General features: G+C 49.5%; 1 protein-coding gene and 1 long non-coding RNA gene across 2 annotated transcripts; one reads left to right on the top strand and one right to left on the bottom strand.

Moving 5' to 3' along the window:
- Positions 1-629: 629 nt before the first annotated feature.
- On the top strand, positions 630-1,527 carry LOC135826963 (uncharacterized). Its single transcript, XR_010555345.1, has 4 exons — positions 630-754; positions 842-982; positions 1,132-1,195; positions 1,493-1,527. It is a non-coding gene; the product is annotated as an uncharacterized LOC135826963 (long non-coding RNA).
- Positions 1,528-5,299: 3,772 nt separating this feature from the next.
- LOC135827358 (uncharacterized) lies at positions 5,300-16,453 on the bottom strand. Its single transcript, XM_065339867.1, has 5 exons — positions 15,973-16,453; positions 14,458-14,499; positions 8,566-9,378; positions 7,621-7,724; positions 5,300-5,815 (listed from the first exon to the last, which is right to left on the bottom strand). The coding sequence occupies exons 1-3, from the start codon at positions 16,080-16,082 to the stop codon at positions 8,613-8,615; spliced, it is 918 nt and encodes a 305-aa protein (XP_065195939.1). The 5' UTR covers positions 16,083-16,453; the 3' UTR covers positions 5,300-5,815; positions 7,621-7,724; positions 8,566-8,612.
- Between the last annotated feature and the right edge of the window lie 4,694 nt (positions 16,454-21,147).

Here is a 21,147-nt window from a genome sequence, read left to right on the forward strand (position 1 = left end):
ATTCTCCCTGTGGAGCCTTCCTTGGTGATACCACCGTAGAATACAGCATGTGGCGTCACAATAACTGACTGCAGGACCGCCGGCTCTATGACGGGCACCGTTGAGGTAGTACTCGATGCTACCCCGTCCTATCCAAGCCCGTTCATTAACGCGATGAAGGCGACCTTCATAGCACCAGGCGGACACTCCCCTACTATCAACAAGAGCTGGTCCGTCCTCCCGATGGAGTCTACCATCGACGTGCTAAATTTCTTGCTGCGCGTTTTGATCTGCCACCTCCACAACAGTTCTTATTGGCGTCCGCCTTTCTATTAGTAAAGGACCCGTGGTGAGAGACCACGACCGGTCGTCCAAGTCTACACCGAATGTATCAGCCATATCTATTTACTGAGAATAATGTAACAACTCCTCCACAAACGCTTCTACAACTGACGTCTTCTTTATCCTGGTTTTTTCCTCTTGGTGGTTTTGGATAAGAGTTGAAAAGTCCAAAAGGTCAACTGATGACCTTTGCGTTACTTGGTATGATTGGGTTTTAGCGGATGATGTCGGTATGCAGCTGGGGAGCGAATTCGACAGGAAGAAGGTAAAAGGTCTTGCTTTGCGGTTCACACCTTCACTTCAGTATCATTACAGTCCAAATGGCTTTCACTTGTCACTGTAGCGTTCGAATGTCAGGGGTAATACCCCTGTTTCAGCACCTGAGGCGGTGCGTCAAGCGCCGCCTCTTTCTCATCATATATTGTGACAAATGGTAAGTGTGCAGTGCTCCTAGCTCTCTCCCCCAACAAAAGAGCTCTATGACACTGTGCTTTCTGTGGTTTCTTTCGTTTTTTTACAGTGGAGAAAGGCTGGTGGGAGGCCCAGCCGTGGTCGCCCACCTGGCGGGTGCGGCCCATCTAACCCGTTACTGGGAGGGTCGCCAGGTCGGGCTGCTGTTGCAGTCCGACTACCGGGACGCCTTGGAGCGTATTAGGACCCTGTAAGTAAGCACTGCTCTGTCTACATGTATATTTACCCCCCCCCCCCTCGTTATAGCGATACTTACTTGTTTCGTATCCTCTTGTCTTACCCTGCTTTCGTATTCGTGACACTAATAGTGTTTGTGTGCGCTCATGTTTGGTTTTACAGATGATGATGTATGAAGGTCTGGAGCTGCCGTCTTCGGGATGTGCCATTTGTTGCAAAATTATTTGTAAGTACTTGTAACAGGCGTAGTGTAGTAACTGTGTGTGTAGTGTAGTAACAGTGTGTAGTGTTTTGTGATGGTCCTGTGCTATAGCAGTCGTAATGTGTTTTGTGATGGTCCTGTGCAGTCGTAATGTGTTGGGCTACTGCAGTACACTGCATGAAGGGGTATGTGTGGGTGCTTCGACACATTCTCGTGCTTCCTAAACCCTAGATATGTGTATAGCACTATAACCTAGATGTGTGTGTGTGTGTGTGTGCCCGCGCATGCGTGCGTGTGCGTGCATTGTGTTCTCTTCTACAGACTCATCCAAGTCCATTTAAATAAAAGTGCATTATAGTAAACAGTATTGTGTTTTGTTACAGTGAATATGTGGGGAATGGTGGATATGCCTTAGTGTGACTGGATACCTGCGGGTTGTGACTCTTTGCTGGTCACTCTGGATTCTCCAGTAAAGATTCGGTGCAGTGCAGAGGGGATTTGCGGTGCGTAGCAACACTGCTTCACTGTGACACCCTTCAATAATTGTTTTGATGCATGATACCGCGGGCGGAGCCGGTTGATTCTAACTGTATCCTGATCAAAATAGAAATTTGCATCTAATGGACCTGCATGGACAGTAGGCATTTCCCTAATCGGCCGGGCGAAAAATTCGCCGAAAACAGTGGTTTTGAAGAAATTACCCATCTTTTCGCCGAATTTTCAAAAATTCGCATGTTGAATTCGCCGAAAACCGATGCTTCAGTGCTTCAACAGGGTGTATGTAAAAAATGTACATGACGTAATGGGAACGGTGACTTCAAGTACTATGTTGAGCCGAATTCTGATCTTGGAGCTCATAATATGGCCGAATTTGAACATTCTCTTAAGGGCATGCTCTGTATGGGCAACTTGTCAGTGCACATCTACGATGTGTGAATAAAACGAGTGCATGGCACGTGAACTAACTTGTTTGCTGCACATCTACGAAGTGCGAATCAGGGAGTAGTATAATGACACGTGTACTAGTACACCTTGTGTTGCACTGCGTCTTTTCCACACGCATAGGACCACTGAAGGTCACAAGCTCCGCGTGCGTATGCACGCATGCGCAATATGTCACTGCATGCAATGCACATCTACGATGTGCAAATCAGGGAATAGTACGTATTTTACTACTCCCCGGTGCGAATGCACCGAACGTGCACGTTCGCCACGGAAAAGAACCTTTATGGCACATTTATGGCATGCCAGGGGTCAAAGGTCAAACTCTGGGGGGTCCCGGGGCCAGACCAAGCGCAAGCACGACCGACACAGTGTGCCTTATTTGGCCCAAAGGTCAAAGGTCAAAAAGTGGGCCAGAACCCGCCCCGCACTTACTACTGTCATTAACGTATGTGAGGAAGAGCAGGGGACCTAAAATGGAGCCCTGGGGCACTCCGGATGTCACAGACTCGGGGTCAGATAAGGTTCCATTTACTGTGACGCACTGATTTCGGTCCAAGAGGTAGCTAGTTATCCAGGTGAGTAGGGAGCCGGAGACACCATGGGCACGAAGTTTGGCGATCAGGCCCTTGTGCCACACGGTGTCGAAGGCCTTGGAGAGGTCGAAGAAACAGATGCAGGAGACCTGCCGCTGGTCTTTTAGGGAGCAGAGGTCTTGGATTATGCGGGATAATTGCAGGGATGTGTTGTCCTTACGACGGAAGCCAGATTGTGCGGGGTGAAGAAGAGGGGAGATATTCTGGTTGTATTTTGGACCGAGGTTTAGGCATTGGCGGATAATGCTCGAAAAGGTGGCAGATTCTGCTCGAAAAGCAGTGAGATTGGCAGAACCATACAAACCTTATGGCGGGCAATTCCTCGAATTCTGATCCATTTCTTTATCCACATACCAAACATGCATGAAACTTACCAGAAAAAGTACCGAATTCTGCCAATTTTTCTGCCGGCATTATCCGCTAAGGCCTACCCAGGTTTATAATTCTCGAATGAACAGAATAAACCGGGCTTGCGGCCATGTAACCAAATCGCTACACTTAAAAATCGTAAAACGGGATCACGTGGGATCCCGTACACCTCGCGCGTACTTGGACCTAGCATGGTGTGCATGTCGATTCCATCGATTCTGGGTGGAGAATTAGCAATTCCACCCTCTCTTCAGAATTGAGGGGTGTGATGGAATTGGATTCCGTCAATTCTGACGACTGAATTTGGGTAATCGAACAGTGCATCCACCATAACTAATTCTAGAGTTGACCGAAATGTGTGTAATCAAATGCGCCCATAGTCTGCATGGCAGAAACCAAAAAAGAAAAAAAGAAAAACGCCCACCGACTCTGGCACCGGTGAGTGAAGTGACCCAAAACAACGAATTAATTCTGGGTGGCCTTATTATAGTAATTATAGTTTCCGTGGAGATACTGCTTTATTATCATATGCCGGGGTATTGTAGAAATGAGTGTAGAATTGTAGTACTGAAGTACATGCTAGATCTACTAGTACATGTAAAATAAAGATTATAATTATCATTATGTATACACACCATGTAGTCTACCATGTACCATGTATACGCACGTCTGAAGAGAAGCACGCAAATCTGCAAATGCACCGGATGTGCACCCACAGGTTTTCTCTTATAGCAACGATAGCGGACAAGATCTGAATGAGACAGATCAAGACTAGCGCCAGATCTAGCGCCAGATAACTGACCAATCCACACAACCTGCAAAGCCATGTGAATCGACCACCAATGCACACCTGGTCTACACCACTAGGAGTACATTGGCATACAACAGCCAAGACAGCTACCTGTGCACACCCTACACTTGCTGGGGTAACCAATAGACATCAAGCTGCTTTGATAGAAGCAGACACTAGATGCACTGGTACCTTGAAATGAAATTGGAGTTACTTTACCAACCAGCCACGGCTACTGAGTACTGGGAACCAAGAGCCAACGGACATACCAACAACCAACAACCTCAGCCACACGCAGACAGACAGTACAATGAATTATGTAGTTTGACGTGACTGGCCATCTTGAGCAGAGCTGTACCCTGGTTTTGCACTACTGCCTGTACCAGTAATGTTTACCCGGGTTTTGTGCAAACCAGTGCTCACACAAGGGACTGGCTGCAGTGACTGCCTGCAGCGCATCACATGGCGGCTGCTTTCCTAAAGCACGACATAATTATTACAAACGCAATTCTCCGAACTTCCAGGCTCCATACATACAATTACTGAAGTACAACACACTGAATAAATATCCCCGCATCCCAAAGCTTTCAAAGGATCAGTTACAAAGCAAAATACATAACGCTCGCAAAATCTGTTATATTATAAAGTGTTTGCGAGCATAGTGCGAGCATCCATGGAAGCATGATTCCACAATTTCGCGATCATCATTCGCCGTAGTCTACAGGTTGAACGAAGTGTCAAAATTCTGTGAAGGAAAAACCACACAAACGTGTATGAAATTCATGATTACGAGCTAGCTGCAACGTAGCACTCTTGAGTCCAATAATATGGAAATAATTGATAGTAAAGAAAAGGACCAAGGAACTACGAGTTACGTTATAGTGTGCACTACCATCAGTTACCTGACAATCAGCTCATGCGATAACATTGCATGACGGTACTGACGTTCTACAAATAACTGGCTATCAGCTATAGCCTGTCTTGGATGCGCACTCCAACAGACGGAATCTGGGTCTGAGAGTCGAAACTAAAACTAAGCTTTCGCCAAAGTATGACAGAAAGGCAGAGATGTCCAAACGTTTTCAGCGATTTGATGGATACCATGGGCTCACATACTTCGACCAGTCAATTGGCATGTGCAAACAGAGTGCACCACTTCCACTGCTGCTCGGTGTGTGGAAAAAAGAAGAAGAAAAACAACATGTTTCTTGCTAAGGTGCTCACTTTGTGAATTGTACTGCATGCTGTTTACTGCTGCTGAAGACTGAGCCCCTCTGACTGATCTTTGGCATTGCTGCTGTGAGCAGTCTGCCCACTAGTTTTCAAACGAATACAGACACTGTCTGGTGCAGCAGATGTGGTGTTTGTTGCTACCATGGCCACTGTTGTTGCTGCTGTGTCTGTTTCAGTGGTTGCTGCCATGGCAACTGCTCTTGTCACTGTCTCTGCTGCAGTGTTAGCTGCAACGGCAACTGCTCTTCCTGCTGAGTCTGTTGCAGTGGTAGCTATGGCTAGCTCAGCTGCTGTATCTGCTCGGTCTGATACATCTGCTGGGCTAGCTACTAGGCGGCCATCATCATGATCACGGGCAATATTGCAGGAGCAGAATCCATATCCATGATACCCTCAAAGGTCTATAGTCACAATGCAGGACAGCTGCTGCATCCATCAACACAGGTCTGGCGGCTGCACGGACTGGATCACGTGACATACGGCAGGTCAGGAAAGCTGTTCTCTGCAATGGACAATTCCAACAGCAACCGTTGCTCACATACACCAGCAGAATGCTGGCTGCTCTCTGGCTTGAGCTGCAACTGGATGTGTGCAACCGTAGCATTCTGTCACACCACAGTAAGTGTAATTGTGACTTGCAAAGACGATACAAAACACGCTATGAAGCCATGTTCATCGCTTGGAATGGTAGACGAGACGATTTTCACAGGCAAGCTGTACAGGAACGAGCAGAATTAAGAATGCACACACATATACAAGAAACACACACACACATATACAAGAAACACAGCATACATACATACACACACACATGTACACACACACACATACACACACACACATACACACGTACACACGCACACACACATACATGTACACAGGCACACACACGCACACGCACACACGCACACAAACACACACCATTGGACCATTGGACGCCCATCGCCGGAGGCGATGATAGCGATGCTACAGCAGAAGCCATAGCAGCTTGTGCTGGGATTGCACCATTCAACAGCCTCCAAGGCTGAAGAATTGATCGCCACTATTCAGCCTGGTCTACACCACACAGCTATGAAGTGGCTTTTTCTGTCCAGTGAATCCCTTCGGTCTTTTTCATTTTTTTCATTCTTTTTCACACACACACACACACACATCACACAACATACTCCGGCCTGCACTGGCTGTTGGTAACCACCCAGGAGAATGAAAGAAAAGTCAGGAGGAGTCTGAGAAAGAGAAGAAAGACGTGTGTGATCATAATCGTCGGGAATCGAACCCGCAATCTATCGATTGGGAATCGCTGCACATACCACTGCACCATATGGGACACACACACACACACGCACACACACACACACACACACACACACACACACACACACGCACACGTGCACACCCACAGAGCGCCAAATGCGCACTCTGGGTAGGATTTAACCGAGCTCAACTGTGTACATGCATGCATGCACATGAACGCACGCACGTCCACACACGCACGCACTCACGCATACACACACACACACACACACACACATGCACCTGCCGACACACGCCAGCTTCCCAGTTCTTATTTTGACTTTCAGATTTACCTACGTGAATTTCAACAGCGAATAAATAACAGCACAAGTTGGAATGTGGTGGGTGTCTTCTGCCTATACTTAATTATCTATTCAAGTGAAGCTGCAGGAAGCGGCCAAATATATCTCAGAACTACCATCACGCACATACGCACGCATGCACGCATGCATGTACGCATGCACGCACGTACCCATGCACGCACGCATGCACGCATGCACACACACATTAACTACAACACACAGCAACTTGCGGTACGGGGGAGTGCTGGCCAGCGGAGTGTGAGCCTTGTCGACTGCCAGAGCAGGATCTTGGCGGAGCCAAGAGAGTCTCGAAAGGTCTGAGGGACAACGACTGAGGGCCGTGACTAGCCGGAAATGAGCGTAGCCAACACCACTTTTCTTCACTTTATCAAAGTAAACGAGTGATGAGAAATGGGAGGTGGGAGGGTGAAACACGAGCAGACAAAAATAATCCACACACAGTATGGATCAAAATTTATAGCGACGCGAGCTCTAGCAAGTCACACCGAGCACACGTTGAGCGAACGTCGCATGACGCCTTTGTTGAGCGCAACATATAAATGCCACGGTGAATGCCACGTCGCACGTCGCCAACACATTGAACGTCACGTTCAATGACACGTAGAGTGTCACGTCACCTAGAGTACCACGCGTGCATGCACAATGATGTTTGGCCGGTTTCGTCACCGTGATGAGCAGTGCACGCGACTGTAGACAGTAGCAAAGCATGAGTATACAGCAACAGCACTATCAAACATAGCAGCATAGTTTCAGTGGCAGCACGAAGCTGCGTGCACGTGTTTATCTGCATTATCACCATAATGCTACACACACACACACACACACACACACACACACACACACACACACACACATCCGCGCGCGCCCACGCATCTGCAGACCCAAATTTGCATTGTGGCTTACCTCTGGTCTAGAAGGACTCTCTCTGCGAGAGGAGATGTTCCCTGCGAAGGCACTGATTGAAGTTTGTCAGCTAGACTATAAGATGAGCCAACCGTACACCAAGTCTAAAGAGCAGTAGCAGATGTATAACACAGAAACACACACACATACACACACACATACACACACATACACACACAAACACATACATACACACAAATCATTGACCATTTGACGCCCATCACCGGAGGCGATAATAGCGAAGGTACGGCAGAAGCAATAGCAACTTGTGCTGGGATTGCACCATTCAACAGCTTGCAAGCCTGAAGAATTGACCACCACTATCCAGCCTGGTCTACACCACACCGCTATGAAGTGGCTTTTTCTGGCCAGTGAATCCCTACTATTTGGTATTTCATTTTTTTCCGTACACACACCACACAACATACTCCGGCATGCACTGGCTGTTGGTAACCACCCAGGAGAATGAAAGAAAAGTCAGGAGGAGTCTGAGAAAGAGAAGAAAGATGTCTGTGACCATAGTCGTCGGGAACCGAACCCGCAGCCTATCGATTGGAAATCGCTGCACATACCACTGCACCATATGGCACACACACACAAACACACACACACACACACACACACACACACATAACACCCACACTGAGTGCCACATATAAATGCCATGGTGAATGCCACGTCGCACGTCGCCAACACATTGAATGTCACGTTCAATGACACGTAGAGTGTCACGTCACCTAGAGTACCACGCGTGCATGCACAATGATGTTTGGCCGACTTCGTCACCGTGATGTGCAGTGCATGCGACCGTAGTCCGTGGCAAAGCATGAGCATACAGCAACAGCACTATCAAACATAGCAGCATAGCTTGAGCGGTAGCACGAAGCTGCATGCCCCATTCATCTCCATTATCACCATAATGCTACACACACCCCATGTACACACCTTGAACCTTGAACGTGCCCATTGCCGATGGCAAGATAGCGAAGGGACTAACTGTTAGCTTTACAGTACGGAGCGTGGCGCTTGAGATCCCCGGGACGACGGCAGACCTTCCCACATGCGCAGTGGAAGCCAGAGTCAGGATCAGGGGGAGCACGGGCGGGAGGACGACGATGAGCAACCTGCCTCCAGGCAGAACGATCCTGGGCAGCATCAAACCAGCAGTCAGAAGGCACAGGAGGGCTGATGGAGCGGAGATCATCCATGATGACGTCACACCACCGCTTGCGTGGACCATGGTGAGGGCGCGTTGCAGGGAGCTCCCCAAACAAAACTCGCTTCGGCATACGGTCATCGTTCATCCGGCCAACATGGCCAAGCCAACGCAGTCGATATTCCCGGATGATGTCCGCGACGTCACAGTCAATGCCGAGGGTTCTGGCCATGGTAATGGAGGTGACACGGTTGTCCCACTGGTCCCGCCTGGAGATGCCAACGATGATGTGAACACACTGGTGATGAAAGGCGTTGAGAGAGCGCAGGTCCGGTGCCTTCGGCATCCATGTCTCTGTTCCGTACAGAAGGGTCGTCAGCACAAGGGCGATGTACGCGCGGTGCCGACAGCAGAGAGATAACGATCGATTCTCAAACGCCGGGACACGGAGACTGCCGAACACACGCGAAGCCTTGGCGAGACAGGACTGAACATCCTGCGAAGACTGCCCGTCCCGATGGATGACACTGCCAAGGTACGTAAAACTGTCAACAGCCTCGATTGTGCTCTCACCAAGAGACACCGGCTCATTCATGGGTGAGCTGACAGTACACACACACACACACACACACACACACACACACACACACACACACACACACACACACATACACACACACACACACACACACACACATGCACACCAATCTTGACGACATCAGTACTCGTAGTAGGACTAACAGCAGCCATCATGAAGAAAGAAAAGTTACCAGCACTACCAGTGGTGACAGTAGCAACAGCAACAGCAGTCAGGGCAGCAGCAGTCAGGGCAGCAGCAGTCAGGGCAGCAGCAGTCAGGGCAGCAGCAGTCAGGGCAGCAGCAGTCAGGGCAGCAGCAGTGAGGGCAGCAGCAGTGAGGGCAGCAGCAGTGAGGGCAGCAGCAGTGAGGGCAGCAGCATTCAGGGCAGCAGCATTCAGGGCAGCAGCAGTCAGGGCAGCAGCAGTCAGGGCAGCAGCAGTCAGGGCAGCAGCATTCAGGGCAGAAGCAGTCAGGGCAGCAGCAGTCAGGGCAGCAGCAGTCAGGGCAGCAGCATTCAGGGCAGCAGCAGTCAGGGCAGCAGCAGTCAGGGCAGCAGCAGTCAGGGCAGCAGCAGTGAGGGCAGCAGCATTCAGGGCAGCAGCAGTCAGGGCAGCAGCAGTCAGGGCAGCAGCATTCAGGGCAGCAGCAGTCAGGGCAGCAGCAGTCAGGGCAGCAGCAGTCAGGGCAGCAGCATTCAGGGCAGCAGCAGTCAGGGCAGCAGCCGTCAGGGCAGCAGCATTCAGGGCAGCAGCAGTCAGGGCAGCAGCAGTCAGGGCAGCAGCAGTCAGGGCAGCAGCAGTCAGGGCAGCAGCAGTCAGGGCAGCAGCATTCAGGGCAGCAGCAGTCAGGGCAGCAGCAGTCAGGGCAGCAGCAGTCAGGGCAGCAGCAGTCAGGGCAGCAGCAGCAGTCAGGGCAGCAACAGCAGTGAGGGCAGCAGCAGCAGCAGTGGAAGGTAGCAGCAGCAGTGCAGACAGCAACAGCAGTGAGGGCAGCAGCAGCAGCAGTGAGGGCAGCAGCAGCAGTGAGGGCAGCAGCAATGAGGGCAGCAGCAGCAGTGCAAGCAGCAGCTGCAGTGGAAGGTAGCAGCTGCAGTGCAAGCAGCAGCTGCAGTGGAAGGTAGCAGCTGCAGTGGGGGCATCACCAGTGACAGCAGCAACAGCTGCAGCAGTGGAAGCATCAAAGGAGACAGCAACAGCAGCAGTGGATGCAGCAGCAGTGGAGACAGCAGCAACAGCAACAGCAGTAGTGGAGGCAGCAGTGGAGGCAGCAGCAGTGGAGGCAGCAGCAGTGGAGGCAGCAGCAGTGGGGGCAGCAGCAGTGGAGACAGCAGCAACAGCAACAGCAGCAACAGCAGTAGTGGAGGCAGCAGTGGAGGCAGCAGCAGCAGTGGCAATGGCAGCAGTGGAGGCACCAACAGCAGTTGCAGCAGCTGGCAGTAAAATCAAACCCCACACTTGAGAGTGAAGACCATTGAAACGAACCATTTGCTCAACAAAAGTGCAGGAGTTACATGGTGGGCACATGAAGTTAGCTGTGTTACACAGACAGGGAGCGGCAAGAGCCGATGGACTCAGGACTCCAAGATCTCGACAGTGCTTGGTTGTCACTGGCCGCCACTGTGCATAGACACAGAATAGCAGTGCACTGCACTGCACTGTACAGCACATTGCTGTGCGGCGCGGTGCAGTGCTGTGCGGCGCGGTGCGGTGCTGTGCGGTGCTGCGCGGTGCGGTGCTGTGCTGTGCGGTGCTAGGCCGCGCAATGCTAGCTACGCAGTGTTGTGCAGTGCACTGCAGTGAAGTACAGCACTGCGCAGTGTTGTGCAGTGCAGCACTGCGCAGTGTGGTGCAGTGTTGTGCAGTGCAGCACTGCGCAGTGTGGTGCAGTGTTCTGCAGTGCAGCACTGCACAACACTGCCTCAGGCTACAGGAGGGCCGTCGCATGCTACAGGGGAACGGCCACAGGCTGCAGGAGTATGGGCTGAAGCCAAGCCAGCCCGGGCTCAAGCTCGGCAGACCCACCCACCAAGTCTGCAGGACCATTGTGAAGCCTCACCAAGTCCCACTCACGTGACCTTCCCCCCCCCCCCCCAAGGAGCGTTACGCGGACACCACAAAGACCAACTTCAGTCGACTATGAGGGCCAGCAAGATCGCCTTATCGCATCTTTTGGATATGTTGTTCAGGTACACACTCAACAGACTCGTGCTATTACTTTTAGGTAAGCAACCGCTCTCGATGCTCTATGTTATGTATTCTCTGGCTGTAGCAAAAGAAAGAGAGAAAAGGGTACTGTGAGAAGAAGCCGTAACTCAAAGTTTTATCCTGAGGCGCTCATGCAGGTAAGACCACACGTTTTTATCTCTATGTTTCCCGTGACCCGAAAATCTAAAACCGTGTGCGAGAGAAAATCTACCAATACACCATGTAAACTAGCATCCAAAGTTAGCAACTAGTAAACGTGGTAGGGGCTTCTGTCACAATCTGTGCAGGTGGAGCTAGATTGCGCAATAAAAACTGCCGACCTCGCATCATGTGTGTTGCAAACGATGTGCAGGCCAGGGTGCACATGTGCATGTGCTGGTCCCCAGTGCAGCACAGTTTTTCTTTCTTTTTTTCCAGACTCCTGAATCGTATGCGCGCGGGTGACGAGAAACATAGAAATAAAAAACGTGCGGCCTAACTGATATTAATGTATCCAAGTCTTGGCGCAGAAAGGTTGAGGGTGGAGATTTGAGCAGACACCACATTGCATATAGACGTAAACACACTAAGGTTTTGTCAACGATATCCTTTCACACTGCTGATTGGTGTGAGAGAGAATATGAAGTAAGTAAGTTAAGGTGGTGTATGTCTCAGGGGTAAGGTGTGTTTGTGTTGGGGGGGGGGCTTCAATTTAATCTCATTGGACAGATACGAATACAGAGTGAGACATTGTCAGTGGAAACACCATGGGGAGAACATTACGCACATCACCACCCACATCACACCGATGTCGCAGTACCTGTCACCAACACTTCAACTCTCGACACCCAGTCATCCCTTGTCAATCAACGTATCCGTGAAGCTATGTTCATTCGTGATAGGCAATCCGTCTGTGAACAGGGACTGTGGGTGGAGGTCGCGTTCTGTACAAGGTGTGAAAGGTGTGAAGCTTGTATGTACAGTGCTTGGTCTGAGTGTAGGTGTTGTATTGTATTTTGCACTACAAGTGAAACTGCAAGTCTGTTTGTGTCAGTGATGAGTTTGCTGGCTGGATGTACTTGTAGGTGTTGTATTCTACACATGTACTTCAAGTGCATGTTATTCTGTTGCCACGACGACATGTAACTGTGGCCAGACAATGCATCACTCTGTATTCGCATCTGTCTACTGAGATTAAATTGAAGCCCCCCTAACACAAACACAAACACACCTTACCGCTGAGACATACACCACCTACACTTACTTACTTCATATTCTTCACTTAACATATTCACACCATTAAGTTAACATTTTATTAGTTTCTCAGTGTCATTAGTTGTTGTCTTCATACATGTAGTTCAATAAGAACCTATGCAATGGATATTTCATCATTCACTTCCCTGATGATGAGCCAGGTTAAATTTGAATTTGAATTTGAATCTCAGTGAAGAGATAGTTTCGGATTTTGGACTTGAGAAGTGAAGTTTCCTAAATGTGTAAATGGCTGCGTTGGAGTTTGCGGACAATTAGAAAATGTGCTTATTTACGAACTTTTACTGTAACGAAGCTTATCTTGTAACTGATGTGGTACTCACAAGGGTAGACCTGTATCTATGTCATGTTGTATGTACATAACCGCATGTAGCCTCTAGCGACAAGTGCCCAGTCTCAGGCTACCGGATGACGATCGCATGCTATAGGGGACGGCCTTGGCTTCAGGAGTATGGGCTGAAGCGGGGCCAGCCCGGGCTCAAGCTCAGTAGACCCACCCACCAAGTCTGCAGGACCATTCTGAAGCCTCGACGGGTCCCACTCACGTGAGCCCCCCCCCCCCCCCCCCGAGGCACTGGCGTTACGCGGACACCACGAATACCTACTTCAGTCGACTATGAGGGTCAGCAAGATCGCCTTATCGCATCTGTTGCATATGTTGTGCAAGTACACACTCAACAGACTCTTGCTATTACTTTTAGGTAAGGAACCTCTCTTGATGCTCTATTGTTATGTATTCTCTGGGTGTAGCAAAAGAAAGAGATAGAGGGGTCCTGTTGGAAGAAGGCGTAACTCAAAGTTTTATCCTGAGGCGCTCATGCAGGTAACTGATACTAAAAACCTGAGACCAATTTCCATTATTGTTTCTGCTCGTACGCGATTCTTGGAGCTGAAAAGTTGATGGTAGAGATTTGAGCAAACTTTGAGCAGAATTTGAGCAGAGCAGATTTGAGCATTGCTTATAGATGCAAACATATTAAGGGTGTGTCAACCATTTCTTTTCACACTGCTGATTGCTGGAATGCTTGACCTGCCAGGCCCATTGCACCGACTTTGGAGGTGGGGTGGCCATGGAAGGGGGTCCGGGGCCCTCCCGCCGAAAAAAATTCAAAAATTGAAGCCAATTGCAAGCATTTCCGGGCATTTGGTGCCATTTCAATGTAACTACAATGAAAGACTTTTTGATTGTGAAACAAACCAAGAAGACGCTACGATCGGGGACAAGTATTCTTCATTACCCTCCCCCGGGAAAAAATTCAAAAATTGATGCCAATTGCAAGCATTACCAGGCATTTGGTGTCATTTCAGTGTAACTGTAATGAATGACTTTTTGATTCATTACCGATCGATAATGGTTCAGGTCATTCGATAGTCAAAAAGCGTAATCGTTTCACCCCTACTGTTTCTGATGATCGCTTACCGTAAAACTCGGAGTAAAAATCACTTTTTCGTCCTCTCATTATTGTTGGAGTGTAAACGTAGATAGAGATCATTCCCAGTGCTTAACGTGCTGGGATGGTACACTGACACTAAACCAAACCTAAATCATGCACTTTGAAGTGGTGTGAGCCAGGAAAATTCATGCTGACATGTAGCAGTGGTGCTGATGGCGACAGCAGTAGCGGTTTGACGTAAGGGTCACTGACCTTGGGTCGTCCTTGCTGCCTCGTCCGGAAATCCTTAGCCACCTGAGAACACAAGAGAGAATGAAGAAGGCGGCGTATGGTGCCAGAGTCAACCAGGTGGAGAGAGCATCATTCACCCCACTGGTGTTTTCGACCTCGGGTGTGGCGGGCAAGGAAGCCACTATATTTCTGAAGTTGCTAGCTGCTTTGGTTGTAGACAGAAACAAATACTTGGTATATTCTGCCGTGAAGGCCCGTGATGGGGGAGTTACGCACCCGGGTTTCGTTTTGCCTGCTGCGATGGGCAGTCACGTGCTTTAGGGGTGCAGGGCCTCTTACATTCGCCGCAAGTTCGGGAGCCCCATTGCAGCATACTGCCGCCGGCTGTGCTGACACGGGCAGAGGCATGCCTTCGCCTTTGCATGCCGGTAGGCAATCTTATTAGGCAATGATTTCTTGTGAAGCTTTTGTGTTCAATCTTACATTTCAAATGAGTGTTCCATTTATTTCCAAATTTGGGTTGTCTTTTTGTTTTGACTCACAGGGATGAATTTACGGTCAGGTTTTTGCATAGCAGTTTTTGCTATGCAAAATCTCAATTGTGGCGTAAGCTACAAAAAGGCATGGATAGCCTGTATGTGTATGTATGGCAGTTTTCTGCATGTCACTGTGATTTTGAGTAGCAGTAGATCGATTTGGCGTAGCAAACTGCGATGCGATACCGGATAAATTCATCCCTGACTTTTACTTCATGGTTTCACGCGATTGGCCCAATTGGTGTTGTGAATAAACCCGTTCTCAAGCAACAGCTGTGTTGGTGGCTACAGCAGCAGCTGTCTTGGTGGCTACAGCAGCAGCAGAAGGCAGTGCTGGTTGGGACAGCAGCAGTAGCAGAGGTGCTGGTGGGGACAGTAGCAGAAGGGGAGGTGTGGGTGGCGAAAGCAGCAGCAGCAGCGGTAGTGCTGTAGGCGACAGCAGCAGCAGCAGCAGTAGCAGCAGTGGTTCTGGTGGCTACAGCAGCAATAGCGGCGGCGGTGGTGACAACAGCAGCAATAGAGGCGTTGCTGGTGGCGACAGCCGCAGCAGCCGTGATTTGGTGGTGGCAGCAGCAGCAGCAGCAGCAGCAGCAGCGGTAGCGGCAGTGTGGGGTGACGCAATAGCGGCAGCGGTGCTGGTGGTGACAACAGCAGCAGTAGAGGCGTTGCTGGTGGCGACAGCCACAGCAGCAGTGGTGACTTCGTGGTGACAGCAGCAGTAGCGGCGGTGCTGGTGGTGACAACAGCAGCAGTAGAGGCGTTGCTGGTGGCGACAGCCACAGCAGCAGCGGTAATTTGGTGGTGACAGCAGCAGCAGTAGCGGTGGTGTGGGGCGTCAGCAGCAGTTCTGCTGGTGGTGACAGCATCAACAGTAGCGGCGGTGCTGGCACCAACAGCTAGCTTGACCTTGATATTTATTCAGTGATAAATTTAGCAGCATTCATGTCCAGGTAACCATGGTACCTAGTTGTGTATTTGTACAGCTATGTTTCAACCTCACCTTTCTTCCAAGTCCATGTCTGAATAAATCCGTGAACGCGCTAGAAACCTATCCTCTTCCACAGATGTAGCATTTGAAGGTAGAAATAGCGACCTGCTGCATTCCTTCATGACTACGTTATTTACGGACTAGGCACGACGCTTGCCAATAACCGGCCTGTTCTGACCACTATGTTCTAGTCACGTAGAGGCAAATACTAGTAGTAAGATTGTGCAAATAAATTCTAGCTTGCTTCACCACAAATAAATTCCAGCTTGCTTCGCCACAAATAAATTCTAGCTTGCTTCACCACAAATAAATTCCAGCTTGCTTCGCCACAAATAAATTCTAGCTTGCTTCGCCACAAATAAATTTTTGCTTGCTTCGCCGAGGAAACGCTTGCAGTGTAGATACTCAGGATGACAATCATAGTCTGGTCGAAGGCAGGAAGCAGCAGCACGACGACAAGCCTCTGGCTCCACTCCTACCGCTATACTACTGCGATACTTGAGTCTTTACTTCTTTAGTTTTTACTTCCCAGCTTTGCTGCTAGCTCGGTGTAGCTGTGCTCGCTGCGCAGGTCTGTGTGACTGTCCGCAGAGCTAGAGCTGCAGTGCAGTGGGCATGATTACAGTATGGGTTAGGCGGCAGTGCGCAGATCTACGCTTCCGCATGTCCCGCTCAGTGCAGCTGCGAGCTCACCGGTCACCGCCGCGACCTGGTGACTGGTACGGTGTCGGTATTGACCGAAGCACGCATCTACTCTCACACACGCACCCTCCGCTAGCGCTACACGTAGATCTATGCATCGCATTGGGGAGCTTGGTTGTTTCAGGCTTCGATTGAGTCACACTGCACTGTCTGTAACACGGTAACGAGGACTTTGAGTTTTGACTTCCGCTCCTGGAAGCGAAGGCCAGATCCCAGCCAGGCCCAGCCAGGGCCAGACCCAGGCTAGCGATTCATGCCCACATGATTGTAGTCATGTTGTAGATCTACTTGTAGATCTACCATGTGTAGACCTACTGCATGAAGTAGGTCTACTGGGCTAGGCAGTCTGGCCATGGCCCAACATGACAGTCATGTCGACAGTCTTTGCACGCGTAGACCACTGTGTACTTAGTACAATAGTAGACCTACGCGTGGTGCATCCGTCTGTGGTAGCGTATACTGACTAGTACATATACCATGTATACTGTACTGTAGTGACTAGTGTAGTGACAGTAGTGACGTCAGTAGTGCTGTAGTGTAGACCTGCTGAGTACTGTCTACAGTCTGTATAGTGATGGCTACATACACTAGTCATAATTATACGCCTATTAATACAGTATAAGACTACTGTATACAGTAGCAGGAAATTTTCGGACGGAATCTATTTTCTAACGATTTCGTACACGCGCACGGCCTCTTTTGTACTAAAATAATAATTTGTTCATGTGAAATTATGTACACTATACAGTGTACATGGGCGTACTGCTTGCAAGTACGTGCATTTAGCATGCAGTACTGTATGAGAATAAAATCCGTACGAAAGGTCGAAATTCGGCTTTGTCCGAAAATATTTCCGTCCGAAAATTTCCTGCTATACAGTCTAGTCATTGTACATGTAGGTGTCACCATGGTCACACAGACTGTGCCCGCTAAGTGCACCTGGGCCGGGGAACACACTACTCACTAGTCTATAGTATAGAGTGTAGTGTAGATCTGGTAGACACTACTACTACTACTACTACTAGTACTACTACTAGTTATGATGATTACCGTATTTCCGCAAATAAAAGGCCGTCCTCGTTTACAACGCCTTCCTCGTACATGTATATAAGGCCGGGGCAGGGTCCGATTGAAAAAATAAAAGACCGTCTCCGATTAGAAGACCGGGCCTACTAAACGAGACTTTGTTCTTGTGTTAAAAATAGAAGACCGTGCTCAAACTGTGGGAAAAATAGAAGACCGTGCTCAAACTGTGTAGAAGAAAATGGAAGAACGGGGGTAAAACTGTGCGGCGAGAAATAGAGGACCGGGGTCAAACTGGGTTGAAAGAATAAAAGACCGTCCTCGAATACAAGACCGTCCTCGATCATAAGGCCGGGTTAGGACGAGGTTGAAAAAATAGTAGACCGGCCTACTATTTGTGGAAATACGGTATACTCGTAGATCTACTCGTAGCCGTGGTCTACTGCCTGCTACTACTGTATTAGTAATAGTGCTTGTAGTGCTAGTGCTGGCAAAACAACTGCATTTCAGGTCAGTATAACCATAGTAACCATGCAAGCGGAGTGCGCGAAGAGATCTGATCTGATCTGAGTGCGTCCAGGTCAAGTAAGGTCCGGACCCAGTGTAAGAGTTACACCCAGTTCCATCCGGTTTCAACCAGTTCCAACCACTTTCATCAGGTTCTAACCGGTTTCATCCAGTTCCAACCACTTTCATCAGGTTCTAACCAGTTTCATGCAGCTACGACCGGTCCATGCACGTTTGCACTGGTTTCAGCTGGTTTTCGCGCCGGAAGAAAAATAATGGCACAACACCGACTCAGCACGCATGCGCCTCATAATCGATGAGAACTGCATCTCCGTCTGTGCAGCTGTCCGAGGCTAGCGCCTGCATTTGCATCAAACAAACTACCATTTTTTGTTTGTGGAAAAGGTAGAGCCTGCTTCCATGCGGCAGCTAGCTGCCGCTTGAATGGACAGTAAAATTTGATTAGTTTACCAATAATGACACTAGGACTGTCGAAAGAAATCTTTCACGGAAAAGGGACCCCCACTAGTGCTTGAACAAATTCGGAAGGGAAAGATGAAGTGAACACATCAACCGATAGCGAAATGTCGAGCGCAAAAAAGGTAAGTAAGTTGCCTTTATTGGAAATTGTAGAAATCTGTGTTCCCGCATTGTAGATATCCTTTTCTTAGTAACTTGTAAACGGTAGGGCCAGCCTAGTAACTACAAACCCAGTGATTCGCTGTGTGAATTGCTCAGTGCTGAACTGTGGCCGTCTGATATGCTTGATAATGTGGGGAAGCCAAATGATTCCAGGCCCGTTCATTTGCAGGAAATATGTGTTGCTTCGAAGTCAGTCGATGAGCCAGTCTTGCATTCAACCTCACTCCTTCAAGGGGAGTGTGACGCTCTGAAATGTTTGATAATGTGGGGAAGCCTTGTCACCCCATACCTGGTGATTCGGGATGTGTGTTGCTTGGCAGTGAACGATGAGTCCTTCTTGCGTTCAACCTCACTCCTTCAAGGGAAGTGTGGGGCTCTGATATGCTTGATAATGCCGGGCAGCCGAGTGACTCCATGCCCGGTGATTCGGGTTGTGTGTTGCTTGGCAGTGAACGAGTCGATGAGTCAGTCTTGCATTCAACCTAACTCCTTCAAGGGAAGTGTGGGGCTCTGATATGCTTGACAATGTGGGGAAGCCTTGTCACTCCATACCTGGTGATTCGGGATGTGTGTTGCTTGGCAGTGAACGAGTCGATGAGTCAGTCTTGCATTCAACCTCACTCCTTCAAGGGAAGTGTGGGGCTCTGATATGCTTGATAATGTGTGGAAGCCTTGTCACTCCATACCTGGTGATTCGGGATGTGTGTTTCTTGGCAGTGTACGATGAGTCCGTCTTGCATTCAACCTCACTCTTTCAAGGGAAGTGTGGGGCTCTGATATGCTTGACAATGTGGGGAAGCCTTGTCACTCCATACCTGGTGATTCGGGATGTGTGTTGCTTGGCAGTGAACGAGTCGATGAGTCAGTCTTGCATTCAACCTCACTCCTTCAAGGGAAGTGTGGGGCTCTGATATGCTTGACAATGTGGGGAAGCCTTGTCACCCCATACCTGGTGATTAGGGATGTGTGTTGCTTGGCAGTGTACTATGAGTCCTTCTTCAGTTCAACCTCACTCCTTCAATGGAAGTGTGGGGCTCTGATATGCTTGATAATGAGGGGCAGCCAAGTGACTCCACGCCCGGTAATTCGGTGTGTGCGTTGCTTAGCAGTGAACGAGTCGATGAGTCAGTCTAGCATTCAACCTCACTCCTTCAAGGGAAGTGTGGGGCTCTGATATGCTTGATAATGTGGGGAAGCCTTGTCACTCCATACCTGGTGATTCAGGATGTGTGTTGCTTGGCAGTGTACGATGAGTCCTTCTTGCGTTAAACCCCACTCCTTCAAGGGAAGTGTGGGGCTGTGATATGCTTTATAATGCGAGACAGCCTTGTAACTCTATACCTGGTTATCCGGGATGTGCGTTGCTTGGCAGTGAACTGTGAGTCCGTCTTGAGTTCAACCTCACTCCTTCAAGGGAAGTGTGGGGCTCTGATATTTTTTTTTTTTTTTTTTTTTTTTTACGAGAAACCACGAACCTCGAGAACAGAATACTGCATGGTAGAGGTGGTTGCAGACGCAACTGTGGTGGTGAAAACTGGAGCATCTCCGCCGACCTGAGGTCTCGGCTTCAGCGACACTTCAGAGCACCAAAAACTGGGGAGGAGTAGGCACAGGGGGAGGGGAGGGGGGGGGTACATTTATATAGAGGAAGGAAAAACGGAAAGATGATACATGTGAGAGAGGAAGAAAAATAAAAAAATAGAAATAAAAAATAAATAAAATAATAAAAAAATAAAAAAATAAAAAGGTGGGAGCCAGGGTGCAAGCAGAGAGGGTGTTCAGGGAGTGTTCAGAGGGCATCTGTGGCTGAACGCCAGTCTCGGCTGCGGAGCGACTTGTAGGCGCCTTCCTTGAATGCCTGCATTCCCTTCTGCGTGGGAAGGTTGCGTAGCAGGGCAGATGGGAGACGATTCCAGTCTTGGATCGTGGCATGGGGGAATGATCGGAGAGCACTATTACGGGCTCCGGCGGGCAGTGTCGGTGCTAGTTGGTGCTGGTGCTGGTTCTTTTGCTGGTGGCGAGTGGAGCGCCGGTGCTGGTTTGCAACTGCCCTCGGTGGTGTCATGGTGGTCAGGATTGGGGGACCGTCGATCCAATGCAGCTTGTACAGGAATGTGAGTGCTGCGACTTGACGCCGAACAGTGAGGCTTGGGAGGTATGACCCTGGGCCGATGAGTTTTAGGGCTCGGTGCTGTACCCGGTCCAGCTGGTTCAGGGTAGACTGGGACGCACCCAACCATGAAAGCGGGCAGTATTCAAGTACTGGGCGGACGAAGCCGCGATACACTGCATACTTGGCCTTGCTGTCGAGAA

This window comes from Sycon ciliatum, chromosome 11 (assembly GCF_964019385.1).
Source record: "Sycon ciliatum chromosome 11, ocSycCili1.1, whole genome shotgun sequence".
Lineage (NCBI taxonomy): Eukaryota > Metazoa > Porifera > Calcarea > Leucosolenida > Sycettidae > Sycon > Sycon ciliatum.

Bases quoted from the DNA above. Each gene is read 5' to 3' on its own strand.
- LOC135827358 (XM_065339867.1), bottom strand. From the start codon at position 16,082: ATGAAGGAATGCAGCAGGTCGCTATTTCTACCTTCAAATGCTACATCT. The intron at 14,500-15,972 runs GTGAGGTTGAAA...TTGTGTTCTCAG, and splicing joins GACATGGACTTGGAAGAAAG to GTGGCTAAGGATTTCCGGAC. The intron at 9,379-14,457 runs GTCAGTGACCCT...GTGTACTGTCAG, and splicing joins GGCAGCAAGGACGACCCAAG to CTCACCCATGAATGAGCCGG.